The sequence below is a fragment of the Lotus japonicus genome, chromosome 2 (genome assembly GCF_012489685.1).
Source record: "Lotus japonicus ecotype B-129 chromosome 2, LjGifu_v1.2".
In the NCBI taxonomy this organism is placed as follows: Eukaryota; Viridiplantae; Streptophyta; class Magnoliopsida; order Fabales; family Fabaceae; genus Lotus; species Lotus japonicus.
This window is the reverse complement of record NC_080042.1, coordinates 81,733,461-81,759,581: the sequence shown is the minus strand read 5'-3', so window position 1 is coordinate 81,759,581 and position 26,121 is coordinate 81,733,461. Positions and strand designations below refer to the sequence as shown.

The window sequence follows — 26,121 nt, the reverse complement described above, 5'->3', positions numbered from 1 at the left end:
TATATTAAAGAGAGAAAATGATTAAATGATGACATAAGTTAAAAAATGGAATAATTGTCTTGAATGTCTAAAACAAGGAAGTTTTGAAAAATAGGTGAAAATTAATGTGAAGTTTGTTTAATTGAGAAAACCTTTGTTGTAGGGATTCAGCTCTAATTCTAATTTAGTTGAGAAAAATATGTTCTCACTTAGTTTGAAGTTCATATACTAAATCTCAACTCTAATTCAGCAAGGCGAGTTTTTGTTGTTCGTGTGAGAGGTGTGTACGAAGAAAATGAAAGTTAAAAGCATTATTGATTTCCGGTCTGCCACTGTTAATGTTGACAAAGATTATCTTTTTTTTTGGTACATAAAAAAAAGATTATCTTTATTAATGAATTAATATTTAAAAAGTTAGGGTTAATAGTGGAATGATTTCTTCTTGGCTTAATTACATTTTTTTGGTCTCTAAACTTTCAAAACTGTGATTTTGGTCCTTATAGTTTTCATTGCTCAAATTAAGTCCCTATACTTTTAAAATTGAACAAATTTAATCATTATGTTAACTGGTCATCCGATATCTAATGGGAATATTTGGCATACATGTATCACAATTTTTAATTTTCAACATTTTTAATCATTATGTTAACTGGTCATCTTAACATGTCATTCACTATGAAATTCTGATCCATAACGTTTTTCACTTATTATTAAATAACAAGTTAATGTTTGTACCATTTTCAAAGTAGAGACTTAATTTGAACAATTGAAACTATAGGGACCAAAATTACGTATTTTTAAACCTATATGAACCAAAAGTGCAATTAAGTTTTTCTTCTTCGCATTACATTATTTTATACCTAAAATGTCTGAATAACACTTTGAGGGCTGAGTACAAATTGAATCACTTGCATAATCACCCAATTAACTACAAAAAACTAATTTGGAAAGCATACGACAAACCCATAAAAAGAGAGTTCTTTCAAACTGCTTGATGAAGTGAAATATCACCTACTTTAGCAACCTCATATTTAAAAGAAACCATAACATTTACACCTAAGAAAAATAATAATTTACAATTGTAATAGATATATAGAAGGCTAAAACACAAATCTAAGTTGATAAAAACACCAAGTGGGTCTCAACTCTCAAGCAAGTTGGTAACTGCTATGCACTAGTTCAAGGTTCATCTTGATACTGATAAGCATAATGAGGAGGGGGAGGAGGATGATAGTAATACCCTGGTGGTGATGTTGGGTAGTGACTGTACTGATTCACATGTTGAGGTGGGGAAGGTTGATGCACATGATCATGGAGTGGGGAGGGGGAACTGGGCTCACTCAATGTGGGACTAGCAACTTGAGTTTCGGGTTGTTTGTCTACCCTGACTTCAACCAACTCCTCTTCAACTTCAAATGATCTGAAGATTGGATGCAAGTAAGCATCGGCCAGATATGCCTTTATGTTCAGGTCAGGTTCTGTGGTTTTCTCCAATAAGTCCTTTGCCATTGCTTCCTGAAAAGATCAAGAGAAATCAGTTACCAACCCAACAATCAAATATGAAACAAGCAATGTAGCTAGCCACCTCCAAAGGAAAACATAAGGGAACTTCAAGAATTTTAGACTACACCAATAGCGCGTATCATACCTCAAGGGGGTACTTCCTAAATGCTGGTTCAAAACGGTGTTGGCAGTACTTGTGAAATGCGAACGTCAATATTGGTAGAATGGCAAGCAAAGGTGTAGATTTAGCTGCCTTTTTGGAACTAAGCAGACCCAACATTAGAAGCTGGGATATTAGTAAGCTTGCGATAATGCGGCTGTGAACATGTGGCCAAAATGCAGCAGCACTTTCATACTGTTGATTGTAGACATTGATTATCTGCATATTTAATTAAACAATAACAACAATCAAAGCATTTTCCTACTAGATGAAACCAGCTACATGGATCAAATAATGTCATGATGTCCTGCCATGAATCAAGTCCAATAAAAGATTATTCACATCTAAATCTCTCTTGATGGTTCGACCTAAAATTCTCCTCGGTTTTTTAACCTCTAATTACTGGACTATACTCTATTAAGTCTATACATTTAATTAATGACTTCTACTATCTGTTATACTATGAGAGCCGCGCCAATCTAATGATTTCATTCTAATCATATCCCATCAAGACAAAAATGATAAAAACTTGTGAACCTTAATGCAAATTATTTATCATCTCGCTCTCGCATGCAAATTATGTTTTGAGATAAAACTAGTAGAGGCACTGACCTGATGGCGGTAAACCAAATATGCTAGGGCAAAGAAGACCAGTATGAAAGGCAGAAGGATCGGAGTCACCACAGCATACACAATTCCAAGAAGGAAATATAGTTGAAGACTTGGAATAGTCTCAGGGAAGTCCACACTCCCAGGGTCCATGGCCTTTCCTCTATCTCTCTCAGTTTTAACTATGAACATGTTCTTGAGATGATATATAACCAATGGCTTTAATCTGAGAATCTCACCAGCAATTCCAGCCCAGCCATCAACCATTATGTATGTCATAAAGAAAGTAGCCTTCATTGGAATGGAAACCCCAATTGTTCTAGGAATCCTATAATCAACAGTATAATTCGCAAGATCAGTTGCGTGCAGAGCACATGTATGGGTTAATTATTAAGGACAGGAGAAAATCCTTAGGGAATGTGAAAAAACAGGAAAGAAATATTAAATATGGTCAAAGATTCAATAGAGTTGCTGCAAAAGATTATGGTATTTATAGACACTAGATATATGGAAGTGCAAGGTTGACATGAAATAGAGAAAATCTATCAACATGCATAGGATCAATTGCTTGTCCATATACAATTAAATAGCTAGCGAGTCGCGCTTGCCTTCAGAACCACTTATAATTCAAGATTGGCTGCCCAGTAAATTAAAAAAAGATATAACATTTTTGTGGTTATCATATGGAGGAAGACATCTTTAGTGGTTAGTCTTGATTGGTTGAATGTATTTTTTACAGTACAAATGGATGTTAAATTAGTTTTATTTATATACTAGCACTTCAAAGTATATCTGAAGGTCGAAACACGAACTATTCAGAGGTTCACTTATGGACATGGAGTTACCATAATATTTTGCATGTACTATTCCGCATCATACTCAGGCTTGCATGTTTCTTCCTATGCTTCCCATTTTCTCTTTTCTTTTTTTCTCTTTTTATCAATTAAACAATATACATGACTGGATTTCAAAAACAGTCCAGGAAAAGCAATAAAAATAAAAGCAACCTCGCTTGATGCCTATCGAGAAGTTGTAGAATCTAGGATAAACATTTCTAGCACGGGCAATCAGATATAGTCAAGGAATAGCTGTAAAGAAGGCATACTGTGTAGGTGACTGGTGGAGGAAAGAATGCAGTTGCTCAAATGCAGTCCCGGTCACTATACTTCCCAAGAAAACATTCACCAGCATAAAGTAATAATATTTTGCTGCTGTCTTCCGCTCAAGTGTTGACTTAGCAATATGTCCCTCAATTTTCGACATGATCATCAGAACTGCCGGTAGAATATATAAGAATATTTTAAGGGCCAAACCAGGAAGAAAACCTTGTAGAAAGGACTTGATGAATTTCCTGCCAAAAGCCAAAAAAAAAACTTTCTGAGTTTAACTATGAGACAAATGTAGTTAACTCCAAGCCTGAGATTAAATTAGTTAAGTCCAACCCCATCCAATACTAGAGTAATTAACTCTCCATACTAGGCTCAATTTATGTTGACTTACAATTCTATTACTGGTCTGAGGAAAGGAGCAACTCTTTCAAGACCCTCCAAATTTGCAAGGGATTGCACAAAAGCAATGGGAATCATGTAGAAGAATACCAAGGCAAACACTGATAGTGATATAACAAGTTTTCGGATGCTTAAAGAAACAAATGGTATGGCCAGGTTCCTCCAGTATATATCACGGGGCTCTGGAGCCCAATCAGTGAGCCAGAGTGTAGGATTTTTGCTTTGTTGGGTTTGTGCACAAACTGATGCTCCCCAACGAGAACTGAATGAAAGAAAAGCAACTGGCAAAATGCATTTGGGATCTTTTATAATTCTCTGGCGCTCCAATGTCATCTGCATCACATACGCGGTTTAGCTATATCAAAGTACCCCAACATAAATAGGGAAGTGTGCATATTTAGCACAAGGACTACCTTTCAAAAATTTAAAACCAATGAAGGTAATAGTGGTGAAGAGTTAAAATATTGCAGGAAAGAGAAATAAAAATGACTTACGACTTTATCAAGCTCCTTAATTGTATGGCTGTAGTACTCAATAGCATCAACTTTCCTACCCCAAAGCCCTAAAACACCTGTCTGAAAGAGAGAATAGATAACAATTTCAGATTCTGGGTCCAAATAGATTATCACTGTGGTTATCATAGTATACTTGTTATCTAAAATTGCATTCATCGCAATTACATACGTTGATAGTTGGCCTCTTGTCAGGATGCCTCTGAAACTTAAGCTGGTAATAGTCCAACCAATTTTGAAGTCTATCTCGTCTTCTTACCAACTTCGCAAATTTGTTTGCATTGTAGACAGCCTAAAAATTGAAGGTAACAATGTGAATATGATATAATGCAAATAATATTTGCTTAACTAAAATACGTGAACTTTAACATCATGCATAAATATTATACTCTAAAAATATTCCCTAACTAGTTTATCTTTAATAAATTTCCCCAAGCAAGAATATAGTGAAATATATTACCTGGTGTCCAATATAATGATTTGGGTGGTTTGTTTGAAAGAAGCTCTCGACGGAATCTGATACTGAGTGACCAGAAATATGAGGGACACTCCTGACGACTACCTGCAGCAAGCATATAGACGGGAAATCAACATTTATAAGAGGGGCACACCGAAAATTAGTATAGAACCGTTATCTTTGCTAGAAGATTACAAAATGTTTAATCATCACTCCTTCTGCCACACCTTACTTCTCCATAGGAGCTCCAAGGCAACTTATTACTCAGGTACCAAGAACAGGGTTCAAAACTAGAAAGGAAAAAATTGAAAATTGACTCCTTATAAAGAAGGTGCAGAAGACTTAAAGACAACAAGTGAGAAACACATAAAGCCAGTCCTGAACTAGAAGTGCTAGCTAGAATTATGTCTTCTCCAATATCTTACTATTATGGGCCCAAAAGAAGGAACTAGGAAAATGAGATTTAATTTATTTACAGTGTGAGAATGAAAACTTGACTTCCATGCAACACTGATATTATGCAAATAGGCTCAATGATTTGTTTGCAAAGACACGAAGAGCAAAAAAAGACTGATTAAAAGAACAATTCAGGCCTTACTCCATAATACACCCACTCACTAAAACATAAAACTCACAACAATTGAGAAAATGGTGAGAAGCTCTAGGAGATATTTTCTTGCAAAAAGTAACATTCTTAAGTTTATCCTCCTCTAGTAAAAGTGAATTAGAACTTTCAACTCACTGTGAATTGCTCCACACGCCTGCGCTGTGAAGCCAAGAAATGCAATCTCATCATTGCTATATTGTCATACTCCTTGTAAAGTAGAAAACAAATCCATAGTGTGAACATGTATTCCAATCCTATGTGAACAAAAAATCTGAAATTTACAATTACAGCTGTTAGATAACCGGGAGAGGTGGTAACACAGACATAATATCATGAGAAAATCAATGTAGATCAACATAGACATGAAAAATAAACATAATGCGATTTAGTTAAAGCAAGAGAGAGAGATAGAGATGAAGAAAAAAATGGCAAATAGTTAATATTAAATGCCAAGGAATGGATTGATTTTTTTCTATTAAACCTTGTAAGTGAAGGTTTAGGTGCCATGACAGTGACAATGTGACATACCAATATTCCTAAAACTTACTGTATAAATTTTGGTTCAGTACTAAATGATTGCAGGTGAGCTGTTTGAAGAAACAAAATTAATACTTAATCCGTTCCTAATTATGTTCTCACACATTAAAAGGCTTCAATTAGATTTTTCCTAATAGTGTTCTAATCCATGGGTGACATGAACAGTCCATGCCAAGAGAAGGAAGCACCAACTTGGACTTTAATTGAGGCATTATTTCAAATAGAAAAAGAAAATATTCCAAATTATTAACCAATTTATTTCCACTTTTTAGAGTTGGAGGTAACCATGATTGTATTTGTACCTTGAAGATTTGGACGGAACATTTGATATTGAGAGTTTATCAATATCACTCACGACCAAATCTCTTTTTAGGAAGAATAATGCCCCACTTGATACATTGACTGGAATAAGAATGAGGAGTGCCACAACTGTCACCGGAACAAAAATCTTTAACCTGAAAGGCGAAGAGAAAAATTGAAAATGAGTCTAGTGCTGAAAACACAGTAAAATAATTTCAACATTAACGTTTAATAGGAAAATAAGATTCTTCTCTTAATTTTCATTATCTCAAATGCACTGTCATGCCATGTGCAACTTCATATGTTGTTAAACTAATAACTTAATATGATATACATAAAATTTGCATCCCTCACACGTAACACAGAAAAGCCAACTTATGCAGAGAACAGAAATAGAGGGAGCTTGAAGGAAAGTGAAAAAGTAGCAACATGGGCTATAAACCCTCCAAAGTTGAAGCTTCCACGAAAGGTCTTTTGAGAAAAGCTGGCATCAGCAAAAAGAAAGTTGAAAACCACACGGCATGATTCCAAAACTCTCTGATAATCAAAAGCACACAAGAACCAAATGCTTAATATTTTCAGAAGGATAACTAGACATTATTCCTGTTCTAAAACAATTTTCCAAACATTATCACCTCAAAACAATGAATCACATCAATTATACAACAAACAAAATCACAATTCCTAGAAACAAGACAGTAGCTAAATTCCTTTTTGTTTTAATTTCAATTGAGTAGAGAGAGAAAAACTAAGCAATGCACATAAAAATGAAACCTTTATCATAAAATTTAAAAGAAAATGAAGAATTTTCAGAACCCATTTTGAGTTTGCTGAAAATAGCCAGAATTGAGTCACACAGTGTGAGAAGCATGGAGAAAAATTGAAACTTTATGCAAAGAACAATGCAAGGGCTAAAAGGAGAGTTACCCAAGAGTGTAGATTCTGAGGAAAACAGCAGAGTCAAGACCAGCATGATTGATAATCTCATTCTCACTCATTCTCAGAGCCTGTGGCATCCAGTTGAGGAAAGTAAGGTAAGTCTTGAAATTGAGGTTGACAAATTTCCCTACAAAATTCCCAGTGCTCCTTGGGCTGGTTCTTTCTCCATTGATGTACCATTTGGGAAAGTAGACCCTGTCATTGATGGGTTGGATTCTGAGAAGAGCAAAGGCTAGCAAGAAAGCAAAGGCAGAGAGAATGTTGATTGCAGCAGAGACCCCAATGTCGGCCAAGGTAGCCATTATTGCCAAAAACCAAAACCAGAGAGAGAGAAGATATGGTGAGGAATGGGGAATGGAGGAGGCAAAGGATAACTGAAATCCAATTCTTTATTGCAGGTTGACAAAGGTGGGTGCTTTGTTGGGGGTTCAGAATTTGCTGAGACTAAATTAGTGAACTTGATTAAAATATGGCTAGCCTTAAAATATTGGACTTGGGTTTTTTTTTTTCTGTTTGAGTATGGTGATGAGTAAGAGGGCACTAGCTAACAACTAGCAAGAAGAGGGAACAATGGGGTTTGCATGTGATGTTTGATGGAGGAAAAGAACAAAAGCAGCCTAGGTGGTTTTGAATATGTGGCATCTTCTAGTTTGGGTTGTTATGGAGTTTCATGTGCTTGGATAATGCTACCTACTGCCTAGGGCATATTTGGTTCTGCGTCGAAGGTAAACGTGATTTTACATATTTCAAATAGTAATAAAGAAGCTAAATTAGAATTTGTCTTGTAAATTTAACGTGGAATTAGAGAAACAAAATTTTAACACCATGATTTCAGTGTGACGTTGAGTTCAGTGAGAGTCCAACACATTTCATCTTTTGGAAAAAAAAGTGGAGAGAATTTTCTTCAAAATGATAGTTTTTGTGTGTCATAATTGGTTATAAAAAAAGAAAGAAATCAAAACATACCAATTATATTAAATTTTACCACAAAATCATTGTTTTTTATATATTTAATAATTAAATAGTTAAAAAAGAAAAAAGAAAATAAAATAGCATTCAAATCTTATATTACCTCTTAAGAATTATACTGTTTTTATTAGTAATTTATTTTTGTTCAATCAATTTTATTTGTGTTAAATTTTGTCCCGTAATAACCATTTTCCCGGTTCCCTTCCTTCTCATCTGTAAGTAAAAAACTTTGTTGGGAAAGAAAAAGATTATTTCAGTGATTTTACTTAAAAAAGGGGATTATTTATTTTCAGATGAAGCAAAAAAAAAAAGGGATTATTTAAATGATTTAAATGATTTTATACTTCAAAAGAGATTACTATTTGGTTATATTATTGGTCTAGAGATTGTCCTTGTCCATGTTTACCAATCATCATCATCATGTCACGCTCATAAAGAATCTGGAAAGCATAAAATAGAAATTTCATTAAAGTGGTTAACTTTTTTATCCATTTTTTCCTTACTTTCTCCATCTTTTCCACGCGGTGGGAAAGCTTGCTGGAGTAGTAATGATGATGTAAAATGTAATTAAGTCGCTATGTTCACGGCAATTAATCGGCTGAAGCTTAATCCAAATGCATAAATAAATAATTTAACTATATACGATCTCCAATATGTTAGACATAAAATGTGTATACTCCTACAAATCAATACACTAACCTTGTTGATTTTTATTTTTTTAATATCAGTCAATATTTTTATTTATTTTTGGGATGAAACGGTTGAGTTTTGGGAAGCGGAAGAGTCGTCAAAACGCACCGTGATTAGCGATGACAATTACTCGATCACTCTTAAAGGTAAAGCAAGCAACTAGTATTTTAATACAGGTATATATATATTATAATATTATAATTATAATATTAAAAAATATATGGAAGAGTTATTAGGTGTGATGGCTCCACGAGCTACAAAGTTAGGAATTTTTCCGTCAAAAAAAATAATAATACAATGTTAGGAATTAATTCCGGTCATGGGAGTTGCCTTGGCCATTGATTTGGAGAATCTCAAACCCCATGTGAAAAAGGATGTCACCATATAAAATGATACTACTAGAACATGCTAGCTACTACTAATTTCCAACTTATAAACAGGCTTTTGGAAGTCTCCACCGTACCAGATTACATGGTACTGCTAATATTTTGATTAAATTAGAGATATATTTTGGAAAAAACTCACTTCTTATTATAAAAAGTCGAATAAAGGTACAATTTGATTCTTATAACAAGAACCGAAGTCGTTATACATAAATTGTAGAAATGTTATATTAAGTCTCAAAAGTGAAGGATAAATGATGCTTATTGGTGATTGGTATATGTGTTACACATATTATTTTAATTTTATTTCGAGTTTGAGTAGTGTGAATGAAGAACAAATTCTTATGAAAAGAGTTAACAGCACCATATATTAATAAAAAGAAATACTTCCTCCGTTCTTATTTATAAGAACCAAATAGAAAGTGCACTTGGTCATTTTTATAAGAACCAGCTTAAAATTTGTGGAAAATTAATTATTTTTTGACAAGAATGTCCTTATTTAATTGAATTTCTCTCTCTTTCCACTTACTATAGCATTAATGATGCATAAAAATTAAGAATAACGGGTGGAGGACAACTTTGGAAAGTTGATATAAATTGAGAACAAATTGAATGCTTTTATCTTGATTAGCTAAATTTCTTAAAGGGTGTGAAGTAGTTGCTTGATTCTTATACTCCCTCCGTTCCAATTTGTTTGTTGTTTTAGCATTTGCACACAGTTTAAGAGCTAATCATTAGATTAATATTTTTACCAAAATACCCCTAATTATTTTCATTCATGTCAATCATTCCTTCCTCATTTTCCACACTCACACTACTAATTTCACATCTTTTCCATTGAAAATATAAGAGAGAGAGTGTGAATTCAAAATTTGAGTTACTACTACAAGAGAGAAACTTGACCGGAATAATGGCTTACATTTTCGTAAATAGGGATAGTAATTAATAGAGATAGTGGGGATAGTTAATTTAGGTGATAGGTTGGTTTCTTGAGAAACTTTGAATTAATTATTCAACAAGGGTATAGAGGGAAGAAAATGGGAAAAAATGCATTGAATATATAAAACAACAACCATTTTGGAATTTCTAGCAAAAGCTAAAACAACAAACAAATTGGAACGAAGGGAGTATTAAGAAAAGGAGGGAGTACATAAAATATAGTGAATTATAGTAGTTAAAAGTGGCCATTTAAACTCTTTGATGCATTTAAAAAAAAAAACCCTTTGCTGTAAATTTGATTTTTATAAATTATGAGACACTTGCAGAAACATTTCTCATTCATTACATTCCGGTCAAAATTGCGACAACAATTTAGTAAAAACAAAAATGTGAATTATGAATCTTTGACAAGAATTAAAAAATAATAAAGAATGGAAGACCCAAGACCCGTGCCTAATAGGTTAGTAAGTCCAAACCCTCATAATTTTTTTGGAATAAAGCAAATATAAATTTTCCATAAGTATTCTTTGAAACCAACAATTTTTTTTTTTTTTTTTTTATCTTGAACTTCCCCTCACCCTAAAGAAATGGGAAATGATGAATGCGGTATGCGTTGTGCTCAAAGTTGAGGTGGAACGAAAGAGATGGCACCCCACCCGTGACACAATTGTCTTATTGTCTAGACGGGTCTTCTTCTTCATTTTGCTGTATCCACACTATGAAATCAAGTATGAAGAACATACAAGTTTGCTAAACTAAAGCAAACCGACACGTTCAAATTTGACCCTTTTCTCTACCCATTCCTCCATATATTGAAAAGGGTGTTTCTCTGTTTGTTGTGTTGTGGGTTTGTTTGGTAGACACCTAAAATATAATGTGAATGTGAGATTTTTTTATTGAATAAATAATGCTCGACGTTATGTGATTTCAATTAATTAATCAACTTAGCTAATGTAGGTATATATGGGCAATTAAACTGCATGAATTATTTGATATACAATAAAATAAGAGATTAATTTCTATGCACCGACGGTGTAAAAAGTTTTACACCATCATTCAATCACAACCTTCTATTTCCTATTTTTAGATATTCTTAAATTCAAAATTAAGTGTGAGCTAATAAAATGAAGGGATGTGATTGAATGATGGTGTAAAACTTATTTACACCGTCGGTGCATAGAAATTAATCTCATAAAATAATATGGCAATATGATGGATGTTTAAAACATAGAGTCATTTGCCCATATATGAACAAGTAGTTTAATTTCTGTAAACATCCATCATATTAAACAAGCACCCCTAATGTTACATATTAAATCATTTTATTCTTTTTTGTTTTGTTTAAGATGTTTAAATTAGTTCATAAATTACATGGTTGCTGCCACATACAAGATTGGACCCGACGATGGCTGAGGCCTTAGCGCCCAGGTGGTGTCTTTTTGTGATGAGAGACATGAAGATGGAGCAGGTCATAATAGAAGACTCCCTAGTGGTATTAAACACACTGCATAATAAAACTACACGAATTATCCAGGACTGTAGAGAGCTGGCAATCACTTTCAATTTCATTTCTTCTAAGCATGTTAGTAGGAACTCGGCTCATGTTTTAGCTTTTTTAGCTTTTGATTATCCAGTAAGGATTGGGTGGGATGGACCCCTTAGAGCCTTGGCTGAAGCTATCTTTGTAGACACGTATGATTCATATGAATGAAAGCCTTCGTACTTGACTTAAAAAAAAGATGTTTAAATTAGTTCTCAAATGGTTGTTATCCAACACTTAGGGGGCGTTCCAGGAATGTTGTTCAATGTTTTTCAAAATCATTTAATATAAAAATAGAAAATAAGTAGTGGAAGAGAGAATGGAAAATTGTAAGATTCCCCTTCTTTGAGATAAGAATGAAATTCAAAAAATCATGTGTAATTTACTTGTCTGGGAATCTTTCGTACTAGAGAATAAAAAAAATTAAATTTCTACCAAACATGAGAATGTTACTTTCCCAACCCCACATTCCCGGTAATATTTTGAGATACCTATCTACCAAACACGCCTTATTGTGAAGCCCAACCATCTACTATCTTGCTTAGAACTCAAAGGATAGCCAACCACCTTGAGTTTTTTTGTGAGAAAAATAAGCTTAGAGGGGATCAACCCAATATGTTTCTAAAATGTGAATCGTGGGTGCAAGTGTGGCCCAAAATAGTCGGCCCAACCCAGTGTATTTTTTTGTTGAAACCTAGTATCATCTTATAGTTAGTTGCACCTTTTTTTATAGCATTTGGGTCCATTCGTTTCTACTTAAAATATAATTAATTTTGCATTTGAATAAAATATTAATTTTAATTTAAGTGATTATATGAAAAGAAAACTTTCATTTATCTTTCTTTGATCGAGTTTGATGAATATGCACTGTCAGTGTAAAACAGTTTTACACTGACAACCAATCACAGCATACCACGTAAGTGTTGGAGTTTTCTGTTATGCTTGCACGTGTGATCTTGTTTTATTTTTCTTAGTGTGTTTCTATTTTATGCTTTTTACTGGGGATTTAGGTTTTAGTCTCAGCTCTATGGCGTTTTGGGTTTTGTGGTTTACACTACCTAGATGGGTTTCTATTGCAGGTGTCGTGCGATTGATATGATTGAACCTGTCATTGTTTTCGGCTTTAATAGGACCTCTTCTTTGGGTGTAATCGTTACGAGTTGTTTGCTTGCGGGGTTTTTAGAGGTGTTTGGAGGGCCTTTGTTGTAGTGTCTGAGTCTTTGCCAGCTTTTGTTGGCTTGGTTACTGTACCCATTGTTGAGAGGGGATATATCTCAACTTTATCTTTATTAATATATATCTTTTAACTTTAAAAAAAAACTTTCACATTAAATTTAAATTAAAACAAAAATATAATTGCTGATGTGGCGAAATTCAATTGGATGATTGTGTAAACAAAATTTACACTGATGGTGCACACACATTAAATTCTTTTAATATTATTTTAAAGAATTACGTAAGGATACAATTGTAAATTTGGATGAGTTCGCTTTTCTCGTTTATGTCAATTTTTTTCAAACATATGGGCTTCCTTTAATGTTTATGTAAGCCCTGGTGCCTTATGGTATCCTTCTGGATCACCAGGTTTCACTCAGGGCTCGTTTAGTATGTTGTACTCCCTCTGTTCCTATTTATAAGAACCAAATGGAAAATGCTCTTGGTCCTTTTTATAAGAACCAACTCGGAGTTTGTGGAGAATTAATTATTTTTGGGCAAGAATGCCCTTATTTAATTGAATTTCTCTCTCTTTCCACTTACTATAGCATTAATGATGCATAAAAATTAAGAATAATGGATGGAGGTAACTTTGGAAAGTTGATATAAATTAAAAACAAATTTAACGCAATTATCTTGATTAACTAAATTTCTTAAAGGGTGTGAAGTGGTTGCTTGGTTCTTATATTAAGGAACGGAGGAAGTATAACATAAGGCCTGATAGTATAAGGTTTGATAGTATTATGCTGATAAAATTTTAATACTATACAGGATTTGATCACACAATGTATAACTTATCATTTTGTTTAAATTAATATAAATTTATGTTTTGTGAAGTATTAATAACGATATTAGTTTTACCCATAATTTGTTATTTTAGAAAACTATGCATTAGATTCTAATTTTTTTCCATCTATACACTAATTTAATAATTTTTCTCTCACTTATCCGCCATTAACAACACTGGAATCAATATAACTGAATCTCATCCCTGCTATTTCTTCTCTGTATTAAGAGTATAAGTACACATGCAGAGTCTTTTCATTACATTGAAGAACAGCCTAACAATAATACACAAACTCACATGAAAGACAGAAATTTTGGAAAATTAAGAAAATGATTTTGGGAACTCAATGACTGCCTTGTCCAATATGTATAACTATATATAAGGCAGGCAGGTTCCTAAGCTTTTGCTGCTCCTACTGGAGTCTCAGCCCTGCTGGCTAGTATCTGCTCATAAAGATCTCTTATCTTCAAACCAACTATGGTTTGGAAGAGACCTGTCCCATTGTTGCTACCAGGGAAATCAGCATGCTTCAACATTTGTTGAGTAACCTCTCCATAGAACTTGGAAGAGAGGTTGCTTAGGTGGCTCTCAACATATATTAGTTCATCTAATCTGTCAAATTGTCCATCCATTTCCACAACTGACACCTGTTAAACACAAATAAAAAGGAAAGCATGAAAAGATAAACAAAAGTTAAGTGATTGGGTAAATAAAGTGAGAAAAAAAAGAATATTTGATTTATAGCTTTTAGAATTCGGGTTAGGCTTAACTCTATCCCAAAAACTAGCTTAGAGGTGAGGGTTGTTCTATTCTTTGTAGGACTTATTTGTTCAATGTGAAACTTCTCAACAATAGTATGTCATAGAAGCTTTCGAGGTTAGATTAAGTAATTGGTACCTCACTTCCATAGTAAGTGTCTGGTCCATAGAAGAACTTGATGCCAGGGTAAGAGCATGTAAGCTTCCTTCCACATGGTATCCAAGAAATGGTGGAGCCATCATCAAACAAGTAAACAGGGCTAAAGTACTTCACCCCCTCTTTCTGTATTAACCTCACTCTTAAAATCTTCCCTTCATTATCATCAGGAATCAGTTGGGTTGGCAACACTTCTATCACTGCATCTGCATATTGCTTTTGTGGATCTGTGAAGAACAGCAAGTTTAAAAGAAAGTTAGCATTTGCATAACAAGTTAATTAAGAACTTGCAAATTTGAGCCTAAGAAAAGAAAACTTCAACTTGAAAGACTATTATTTGGGATGAGTTTTTTTTTTTGAATTCCAGAAGTTGGAGTCTTATAGCATGTTTTGATCAGTTTTTTTTTTGTTAGAATCAATTATGTGACCCATAAGCTTCATAGAAAAGCTTATTCTCAGAATTGATTTTGCCTTTAGAAATAATTGTAGAATGATTTCCAAATATAATATTAATTGATTACCAATATAAGCATCAAAATCAGGCTTTCTTGCTTCAATGCTAGCCTTGATACTTTCAAGACTATGTCCACGCTCTGCCATGTCTCTCTGAATTTGTCACATAGTCATCAGATCAGTCATACATAGTAAGGGAGAAGATTAGGAAAACTTTGAATTGTACAAGTCTTTTGAACTCTGTGGCTATGTCTTTAATTACCTGAATTTTCCAAGCGAATTTCACCTCATTGCTAATGTCTAAGTAGATGCTAAAGTCCAACAGTTCTCTGACCCGAGGGTCATACCTGCATGCAAGGAAGAGGCAATCAAATAAGCTAATGTGGTGAGAAGATACACAATTATGTGCCACAAGGCACAATATTTTTCTTCTCCAGTTATAATTCACAAGAACATATTGTTGTGAACAATTTGATTAAGTATTTTACATAATTAAGTATTAAAAAATTGAACATAATATGAACTATGCTCAAGAGTCAAGATAGACATTACAAAAAATAAAAACAGAGATGTACATTATTAAAATATTATCGATTTTTTTTTTTTGGTAGATCAGCCATATCTAGGGAGTTAGGAACTAATTAAGAGTGAGAAAGGTGATCAGGATTCAGGACAAATTAATAATTTAATTATATAAAAAAAAATAGTTATCCGTGCACTTAATCCCTTTCAAATGAATCCTAATATTTTATTAGCCTAATGCTACATTACAGGATTATGAAAAAGGTCAAAGCTAGGAAGATTTTGTGCCCCATGTATTGAAATATCCTTTGCTATCAATCCATAGAGTAGAAAAGAACATATGTATGCATGTTGGCCCACCATATCACTAGCAAATTCCTCCACCACACAAACAATAAAATATAGATAAGGTATCAGCTAAAATGATCAAAATTCTCTTCAATGAAAAGAATAGAAAAGTGAGAGAATTTCCAACATTTGAAACATCCCCAGTTTGATTCTATAGATTCAACATGCAGAACAATTCACGACAGTAAAAGTTGCCGGGATAAGAAAACACTTGCAGAGTTAGTCACAATAGATCTAATACTAGTAAAACACAAATTGTTAAATGACACTTACATTGGGTGAAGACCTTCAATGACCAAGATTTTGGGAGGTTTAATAAGCTCTGGTGGATCCAAAAGACCAGTAACATGATTATAAATAGGCTTTTGAACAGAAATTCCTTCCTTAATTGCCTTAACTTGCTCATACATGAGATCAAAATCATTAGCTTTTGGGTCAAGTGCAGTGACACCCTTTTCCTTTCTACCAGTTCTATCAAGTGAATGGTAATCATCCAAACATATCACAGTGGTGGTGTCACTGATGAGAGTGTTGGAATCTGGGTTCCCACCCTTTGGTGGCTCTGCTGCTCCTCCAAACACACTTGTGAGCCTCCTCATGAAGGTGCTCTTCCCACATCCTGAGTCAGCAGCTAGACCAATCACAATTGTCTGTTGGTCACCACCTGCACATGTTATCACATACCTTCTGCTGGTGCTAGTACTGTCACTACCTCTCTTGTAGAAAACTAACTGTTGTTTTTGGTGAAATCCCACATGGGATTTTGATGGGGTGGCGATGGAGCAATTTGATCTCAGAGATTGTGTAGAGTAGACAGTAAAAGCTGCCATTCTCTCCCTCTCACTCTCCCTCTATCTACAGAAATATGTTAAAAGAGAATGTTAAGAGAAGCACTGAGTTTAAGTTGGCTTCTGTTTGAGGATTATGGTAAGGGACATCTCAAGAAGACGTTTGGAACACACATAATATGAGGTGGAATTACAACCAAAACAAAGGCATTTCAGCAGGAAAAGAAATGGGGAAAACTGAGGTTGTATTTTCTAGTTTTTTTTGTTTCTGTGACTACCCCTTGTTTTGGACAAATTAGAAGGAAACTTTATTTGGGTAATGATACTCAGACATGCAAACACATGCAAATAATATAGACACACAACTGACATTCTTTATATCTATCTTTTATCATATATTATATTCATTACTTTTTTATTTCTTCCTTTCTCACTCTAATTATATGTTGAATCTCTACAATATGCGGATGTTTATCCATAGTTTTTCATTTTGATACTAGAAAAACAGGAGCAAAGAGGGGTATTGATGTCTTTTGAGTATTTTTTTCTCTTAAGAAAACAGATAAGGACAAAAGCGACACTAGATATTTACACTTTTAATCAAGTTAGTGAAAAATGATGGAATTGATGAGGTGATGGCATATATGTGATAAAAAACCAAGATGGTGTGTGGTATGTGCAGCTTGGATATTTGACATGCCAGGTGGCATCAAGATGGTGGCTGTTTGAAGATGAGGGATTGAAGGTGTGGAGTGAAGTAGATTTCATGAGGAGGGTATGCCATCCAATTCTATCTTGGACTCTACCAGTCTTACTCATGTGTGTGTCTAATGCAATTGATCTATTTTTGCTTTCTCTTTTTAGATAAAGGGGTGAGTATGAACTGTTAAGTGAACTCGGAACCCATGTTAGATTAAGGACCACACTTCTCCATTCCAAAACAGTGTTACAAAAAGATGTGGAGGTTGAGTTGTAAGGTACAAAGGCATATGCCTCAACCATAGTTTAATTATCTTGCATGTTAGAACTAAGTGGTCAAATACTGCTAACAGTGAACTTAATAGAAATAAGAAATAACTAGAGTTAAACACTGAAATTTTAGGAAGAGTAAAATTAAGTTGTTAGTGACATTGAACATACTCCCATCATTAGAAAGTTTTTGAGATCCATGAAGTTCTTATATTTAGATTAGGACTCTTGCTTGATTAAGGGAGTTAAAAGGTGGAAATATTAGAAATATTGTCCATTCAACTAATTAATTATAATTGCACTTAAATTAATGCTTGTAGAAACTCCATGTATTCATCTCATTAATTCAAAAATCACAAATAAACCAAAACCAAAAGAAATTAATCAAGTAATTATACATAGTAAGATAACTCATGTAAGATCTTTAGTTGGCATAATGAAAAACTAAAAAGAACTCAGTTGTCACTTGTCACCACCTTGTGCTTAGGGGTGGACATACGTTTATGCTTGATGGGGGTCAAATTTTATTTAATTTTTATTCTACATTTTCATGTCTTTGTTGGAAGTATTAAATATCTTTTTTTTCATGAATTAATTACCCTTTTAATCCTTTTAGTATAGTGATTATTCGATTTTAGTCTCCCTACTTTATTTTTCACAATTATAGTCCCTTTATTTTAAATATTCTGTGATTTTGATCTCATTGCTTTTCTTTTCGCAATTTCAATCCTAATTTAGTGATTTCACTATTTTGGTTCCTCTATTTGTTCAAATGTGTAAATATATGATCAACTCTCTATCTAATAGTTAACATGAAATCACTAATATATTAAAAAAATGTATTACTCATAATTTGCAAATTCTCATCATATATAATATTCGACCAAAAAAAATTAAAGCATTTTATCTCCAAAACTTTTCTAGTTGACCGTGGTCAGACATATAAAGCCATATGTAATATTGTGTTGAATAAGCACCGTTTAGGAAAACAACTTAATTAAGCGCTTATGGTCATAATCGCTTATGACATAAGCGCTTATTCATAAGCTATTTTAATAAGTTTATTGAAATAAATTAAAAATAAGCTATATAAAAGCATAAGCTATCCTGAATAGCTTATGAAAATAAGCTCAAAATAGCTTATGGTAGGCCATATAAGCTGTTGCATAAACTCTCCCAAACACTGACATAAGCCCTTATGTTATCAGATAAGCTCAAATAAGTTCTTCCAAACGGGGCCTAAGTTTATAAAAGCTCTAACTGTTACTGTTAGGTAATTTTATTTATTCTCTAAGCTCTAGCAGTCTAGCACTGCACTACTATAAGAATTTGATGGTCCACCACAGTTGGAGCATAGTACGTAAATTCTTTTAAAATCAAATTTCTTAAGCAAATGGTTTACAAACTTGTTTTAGTTCAACCAGTATATTCTGGTCATTTTCCAACTAAGCCAATAACTAACTAACAAAACTTGAAAAAAGAAGAACTTGCAGTCTCTTGCCTACGAACTGCGCCGACAATTGCATGTCATAGTCCTTTTATAAGATTAAGAAGCCAATTAGCTATACCCAACGTCAATATAATTATATATTTAGAACACTTTGGGCAATTTGTTTGGCCACTGGACTTGCACTAATTAAAAAATTGAAACGTAGTTAGTATTCAACTTTAACTTAGGTTTATTTAACAACCAAGGTGTAGATTGAACTGAAGTTCTCAAAGGTAGCTACCAAATTCCAGAAGATTTGCATTATTAATGTATTACTACTTACTCTAAACCGCTGGCGCTCTCTGTAGCTAACAAAAATGGTTTGAGCGTGTTCCACCCCGCGTATATGTGAATATGAAAATTAGTTTTAAAAAGACATCCAAATGTATTACGCAAAGTTTGCCATGAGACATCCAATTAGCATAAGGGAACACAGAAAAAAAAATTCTTTTACACAAAGTGAGAGATAGAAAGAGTAAATGAAATATAATGTGTAATGTAATAGGAAAAAAAAAAGAATTATAAAGAGAAAGTAAGTGAAAATGAGATAAAATAAAATATATGGTATGAGAGAATCAAAACTTGCACACAAACTAGCAATTTGACGATTTGTAAACCCAAGGAGGGGACTCCTTAAAATGGTCCCCTTAAAAAGAGGTCTAGTTTTGGACCCCAGTTTTCACCTGTGACTAACGGTGATTTCTATTTTTTAGTTTTTTTAGCCCAAATTTATTAATTTGAATTAAGACTTAATTAATGAATACATTTCCATTTAACTTAATTAATCTGACCAAAGGTAACATTTTTCTATTCTCTCCCTAAGTCTTCTTATCCCTCTGATCTCCTCAGATCCAGACAAGGAGAAAACTCACGTCATATGGAAACCCCCCAGCAATGACTAATTTCACTGACATAGATAAGAGTCACCACCATATATATCATATGGGCAATCAAACAAATATGGTTTCCTTTGTTCTTTGCTCTAGATCTTAGTGGACATAGAACAGTTCGGACCATTGAAATTCAGATAAATTTTTGTGGCAGTGACGTGGTGCAGATCCAAGATGGTTGACGGTACAGTGGTGGCTGGGATTCGACCTGGTCAAAATATTACTCTAAAGGAGGAAGGAGATAGAGGGGCTTCGGTGGCTGGTACGACGAAGGCTGTTTTTATGGTTGGAACTTGGAAGTAGTGAGTTGAGGGACAGAGGTATGGGTTAGGGAGAAAGTTTTTTTGGAATGAAACACTAACTTATTAATTTCTTTTGGAAACAAACTGATTTTTTATGAGCAAAAACAATGTGACCTGCTATAACATGTAAAATTAAGGGGTGCAAATTTAGACATCTTTTTTAGGGGTCCACATTAGGGGACCCCAAGGAGCTAACAAGGCAACAACAATGTGGTTTTGAAAAAAAAGAATATAAGGGAATATACTTTGGTTGCCCCGGTTCAAGACTAGCACAACTCAATCACTACTCACATTAGAAGTGAGACCATGTAATTGAATAGATCCTACATGAATTTTAACTAAAGTGTTTGCATCAGTGCTGTCTTACAAATAGAAAACCTCCGAGGGGTGTCACTATTCACAACTACAATAGCACTACAATAATTCCTTATGGAAATCCACTACATATATGCTTATCGAAAGCAAAGCTTGGTTATTGTTACACTAGAAAATTACTAAACTTCACAGAATTCATTACACAGGAAATTACACACTAAGCTCTGTAACAAGAACTAGACTACAACAACAAACAATATCACACGAAAATATTGCAAGCGAAAAAAGAGGATAGACAAAAAGAAAGAATATACTAAGCCACGCCGGGAAGTGACTGATATCATAAAAGCCGATGGATCAAAATCCTGAGTAGCCTCACTTATGCCCCCGGAAAAACAGGTATATTTTCTGCATACGTAAGAGAAAAAAGTTAAACAAATGCAGCAGTTAATCATGTGACATTAACATGGTGATCATATAAGGCAAATTTCATATAAATACGGCATTCATGGGTGCATAATCTTATAGTATATTTTAAAGCATACATTAGACATTCAAGTTTAATTCCCTCACCTGAATTACCCACAAGCTTAGAAGAGACTCCAAGCAAAACAGGCCAAATCCAACCAAATAGAATATCTGAAACAATACCATTACCAAACATCAATAGGATGCAAAGGGCTACTGGAGTACGAAACTTTTTTTCCACATAAAAGATATAAGAAATTCACAATAACATTTAGGAAATTATCATTTTTTCAGGTACTTCAACAAGTTATCAAACTGTGATAAAAAGTTTCTCCCATATCTTATGCTTGTTCAAGGCCCTCCAGATCATTTTGATCTCATAAAACTTATTAACTTAATACAACAGCAAGCTAACAACACCCATAGCTTACACAATCTATGCAGTGGACACCCCCAACCTAGTTACATACATGTCCAATTTCCACAAATTTTACATCCCTTTCATCTAAATTAACAGTCCACACAGCTCTTTGGTTATCACTAACTTATTTTCTCAAAGTAAGTCAAGCGCAAGTAATATATCAAATTTAACTGCAGCTGTCTCCATAACACTAACTATCATTCATGCAAACATAAGATGTAATTCTATGTGAAAAGGGGGCAATCAGCTTGAGAAGAATAATAGCCTTCAATTCATGCGTATTTACTCTCTCAATTAAAATATTAAAATAAATATATAAATTGCACAACATCAGAACCTGGTATTCCATCAGTGAATGTGTCTAATTTGTCTATTCACAATATTCAAAAAAACATTGCAAATAAGTTCTCCCAGAAAGAAACTAAATGCAAAAATGCCCAGAGACTACAACTTACCCCAACCAATACATGGTCTGAGAAGACGTCAGTTGCTGCAAGGATGCCCCTGTAATTTCAAAAGAATTAATTTAATTGTAACAGAAAAGCAATATACACTTTTTCAATACATTTACTAATACATAAATTTTAGTAAAAGGATAACCGTAAGATAACAGCAAAAAATTCCATCCAAATTTTAACAAATCAAAAGTACCAAAATGGGTTCAGGGGAACTCAAGAAAATTTAGAGCCACCACAGTTCCTTCCCACGTCAATTTGAATAATATGATAAAACAAGTAAACAAATCGCCCACAACATTGTTTCATTGCTTACTTGTGCTTATACAGTGAGTAAAAGGAGTTGAAAGAAATATAACTTAAAAGAAGTATTATTTTCTGATATTGAAACTGTACAAGAAGTACAGTACATAGAGCAAAACACTAGCACGTCCTAATTAAGGAAACTACTTAATTACAGGTAATATGTCCTAATTAATTACATGAAATTACAGAAACCAAATCCTATTGGTAATGGTAATTACACTAGATAATAATAACTACAGTAATTGTGTTGCATATTAACAACAGAAGGTATTCACTATTCATTGAAATCACCACAAAAACTTGCAGGGATCCTATCATTTTCTTCCTTTTGTAATATTATTTTAAATGACATTTTTGAATAGTGCTGATTAAGCCAATAAGAGACAGCTTTTGGTTTCGGAACATCCATTTATACTATCCCCCCCCCCCCCCAAACCAAAAAATAAGTAAAATGGAAAAGCATCACAAGGAAAGTGCAAACTAGCAAACACTAAGTTAGTAAAACTTGTCTCCTTTTGGTGATCTGTCTTTTGAACTATTCTTCAATCAAGAATACACCCAATTCTGTCCAGATAAAGAGATTAAAAACCTCATGGAAATTCAGTTAAGTAAACATTGTAACATAACAAGTAGGACTTACGTTAATGATTTCCCATGAAAAACAACTGGAGGTGCAATTGCAGCAAAGATGCAAAATGCAATATGAAGCTGCATCAAGCCAAAACAATGAGCAGAAGAATTAACAAGTCACTTGTTAGGTAGCTTGAAGTATTGTGTAATAGATTGACAGTGACATACCAAGTAGAACATGAAAAACCAGCCAAACTTCAGTGCACTATCCGTCCTGCATATTAGAAACATTAAAAAACAACAATCATGATTATGTAAAATCAAGTTAGAAGGGGGTTAGTCCATATAACCATATAATGTCTCCTTTATCTTTAACTTGAAGGGACCCAATTATTAGAGACCTAAGCCCTTTGTGTTTAGGATGTGTTCAAATGCTAGTAAATATAAGGGGGAAACAATATACTTTACCTCATAGCACGATAAAGGGGCCTGTACCAAAGCACATATGAAAGGGGAACACCAAGTAGAGCATAGATCACCGCAAGGAAAAAAATTTTAACACCTGCACATTGCAAACTTCAGACTAAGGTCCAAACCACATCATCAAACTAGAGAACTGGCAATATCTTGAGATTGTTAGAATTAGCTCACCACCGCCTCTGATCCAACAGACCATCACAGCAACTACATTAAAAACAAGGCAGAGAACAATTCCTGCATGGATATTAAAAAAATGAAAGAATAAATAATTAGACACAGGATAAAATAATAGAATGGAAGATGTGAAAAAAAAAACAAGATTTCTACAGGGAGTATTAGTGTTTATGAGAGGAGAAGAAGCATTGGAGTAAGGGCAATGAAGGAAATATAATTAGTAAAGGGCAATCAATCAACCGACAAATTAATAATTAGATAACAATATAACATAATTAAGCTATCATACCTAACCAACTTGCAAAGGCCAAATATTGCAGCCTCTGAGCATGAACCGGTATCTCATTGGCAATATCATGGTGAATAATTGGGAAAATCGGAGGCCAATTCTTATCATCAACAGGCACACCAGCTGTTAGACATATTTTGGAAACACACAAAAAAATGACTCAGCATAAATTTAGAGATGCAATTAAAATACACTTAATTGAAAAGCTTGTATTGTGGGGTCTCATCATTCACCTCTAGAAACAGCATCCTCTCTTCTTTTTAAATCCTACATACGCATTTTGAAAGAGTCAAAAATCCTCAAAAGCAAAGAATACTAGTTGACAAACATTAACAGAAGTAAAAACTTGTATATGCAAGCATTTAAGAAAATAAAAATATATGACAGTTGAGGATGACAAAAAAACACAATCTGAAACAACAAAAAATTGTTCAACCAACCTTTTCTCTCCTTTTCAAATCTGCTTCCCAAGCTGCTAGCTCTTGACCTTTTTTTTTAGGCTCCTATATAAGCATCATGGAGAATAAAATCAGCCACCCAAAAAGAATCTTAAAAAGGTCTTAAAAAATCCCTTAATAAGAAATTATATTACATTTGTGGTATCCAAAGGAATATCAACTGTAGCATCATGTCTTTGACCAAAGCCCAGTGGTTCGGATGCCAATGGTGGAATACGTGATTTAGATCCAGGAGCAGCACCGTTCTGTAATATTTCCCCAATAAATACAATAATAATCCCATGTTGAGATTTAAACAAAACAGTAAGGCATCAAAATCAAATACCAAGGGTTTCAAAACTACCAATTTAATTTAACCTTTAGATAAAAGTTATAACGACCACATTATTTCATTAGCTGAGTTTTATGATTAGAATTTAACGTTAGTTCATAAGAATTTACAAGGCTTCAGATTGATAAATAGCTTACAAAAATGCAGTTGGGTGATTTCTAACTCACTCTCAGATCGAAAAATAGTTTACATTCTGCCAAAAGTGATACCATTACATTAAGGCAATGTTGCTATGGAAAGCAAACTCCTGTAGAAAGCAAACTCACACAAACAGCACCCTGAAAACTCAATGAAACACTGGAGTACCAAACCTATCAAGAGATCACTCTAATGTGCAACAATCTATTATATACAGAAAAAATATTATCAAACTTTTAAGGAATGTAAGTCTAAAGGACCACAGAATACTTTGCCTAGATAATACATTGATCAAGTGGATTCCACAAAGTTATGGTTACCTAACACAAAAGGGGAGGCATTGACAAGCCCTACTTAACTTAACTACACTCCATCATGCACCTCCTCATAACTCCTTCTATACTGTGCGGCATTGCATCAATCATTACAAACAAAAACAACTACAACGATTATAACACAACCGAGAAACCGCATTTCGTCTAATTCCACTTAACTCACCGTTTCCATTGTTTTGTTACTCCCACTCTACCAAAATTCTCCAACTATCAAATGACCAAGAAAGTTACGAAATCGTAGCCATCCGTAACAATGAAAAATAACACCACACTGTAGCTAAGCACTTAATAACCACTTAACGCATCGCGCACACTGCAATGCATGCATTCACTCGATTAACCAGTTCAGGAAACAACACAACCGAAATGGCTAACCTACATATTTCCAGATCCAAATCCTCCTCAAACATCCACACTAAATTCAGCACTAAACTGTCATCTCAGTGCCGATTCAGCACACACTCTAAATCAACCGTTTCCGCAGAAAAAGAAAGCAAAACGAAGCTATAATCACGTGAAATAGATAATTCAGATCCAAATCAAATGACGAGTCACATAAACAGTTCCAATTTCGTAGATTACAATTTCCAGCCCCAAATTTAGGGAGAAACAAGACTGGATCTGAGTGAGAATCAACCAAAAATAGAAATGGAAAGAGAGTGAGTGATTACCGAGAAGGGATTGACTTCGTCTTCGTCGAATGGATTGGGATCGTGGTGGCGATTCATGGTGAGGAATTTCAGATCCGAAGAAAATGCGACGGTGGGAGATGAAAATGGAAGTGCGTATGGTGAGTGAACAATGCGAACGCACGCACTTTTCTCGCTTTTGGAATCGCTTGTTTGAAACGCGGGATGTGGATTTAGATTTGGGAGAAAAAAGTAACTGAACTTGAATTTCGTGATTTTTTGCCCTTTAATTGGGTTGGGATTTACGAATGTGCCATTCGGGTCGGTGTGGTGGTGCTTTCAGTTGAGCTGGAAAGTGGAATGCTCACGTGATCTCGCGTGCCGTTTTTCTGATGTGGCAAATGATAGTTGTTCGGTTGAGCTGGAGGTTTAGTGCCAGTTT

General features: G+C 34.1%; 3 protein-coding genes across 3 annotated transcripts; all 3 read right to left on the bottom strand.

The window, feature by feature from the left end:
• Positions 1 to 939: 939 nt before the first annotated feature.
• Positions 940 to 7,693, bottom strand: LOC130740208 (CSC1-like protein At1g32090). Its single transcript, XM_057592725.1, has 11 exons — positions 7,100 to 7,693; positions 6,175 to 6,327; positions 5,471 to 5,606; positions 4,732 to 4,833; positions 4,444 to 4,563; positions 4,254 to 4,334; positions 3,752 to 4,092; positions 3,357 to 3,602; positions 2,255 to 2,579; positions 1,628 to 1,861; positions 940 to 1,494 (listed from the first exon to the last, which is right to left on the bottom strand). The coding sequence occupies exons 1-11, from the start codon at positions 7,411 to 7,413 to the stop codon at positions 1,159 to 1,161; spliced, it is 2,388 nt and encodes a 795-aa protein (XP_057448708.1). The 5' UTR covers positions 7,414 to 7,693; the 3' UTR covers positions 940 to 1,158.
• A 6,129-nt stretch (positions 7,694 to 13,822) lies between these two features.
• On the bottom strand, positions 13,823 to 16,899 carry LOC130740207 (phosphoribulokinase, chloroplastic). Its single transcript, XM_057592724.1, has 5 exons — positions 16,146 to 16,899; positions 15,265 to 15,349; positions 15,071 to 15,155; positions 14,532 to 14,776; positions 13,823 to 14,281 (listed from the first exon to the last, which is right to left on the bottom strand). The coding sequence occupies exons 1-5, from the start codon at positions 16,700 to 16,702 to the stop codon at positions 14,030 to 14,032; spliced, it is 1,224 nt and encodes a 407-aa protein (XP_057448707.1). The 5' UTR covers positions 16,703 to 16,899; the 3' UTR covers positions 13,823 to 14,029.
• A 3,774-nt stretch (positions 16,900 to 20,673) lies between these two features.
• On the bottom strand, positions 20,674 to 25,910 carry LOC130740206 (secretory carrier-associated membrane protein 4). The gene is made up of 12 exons (XM_057592722.1): positions 25,722 to 25,910; positions 24,381 to 24,491; positions 24,229 to 24,291; positions 24,022 to 24,055; positions 23,789 to 23,911; positions 23,497 to 23,559; positions 23,314 to 23,407; positions 23,074 to 23,119; positions 22,916 to 22,983; positions 21,970 to 22,018; positions 21,199 to 21,264; positions 20,674 to 21,033 (listed from the first exon to the last, which is right to left on the bottom strand). The coding sequence occupies exons 1-12, from the start codon at positions 25,776 to 25,778 to the stop codon at positions 21,001 to 21,003; spliced, it is 807 nt and encodes a 268-aa protein (XP_057448705.1). The 5' UTR covers positions 25,779 to 25,910; the 3' UTR covers positions 20,674 to 21,000.
• Between the last annotated feature and the right edge of the window lie 211 nt (positions 25,911 to 26,121).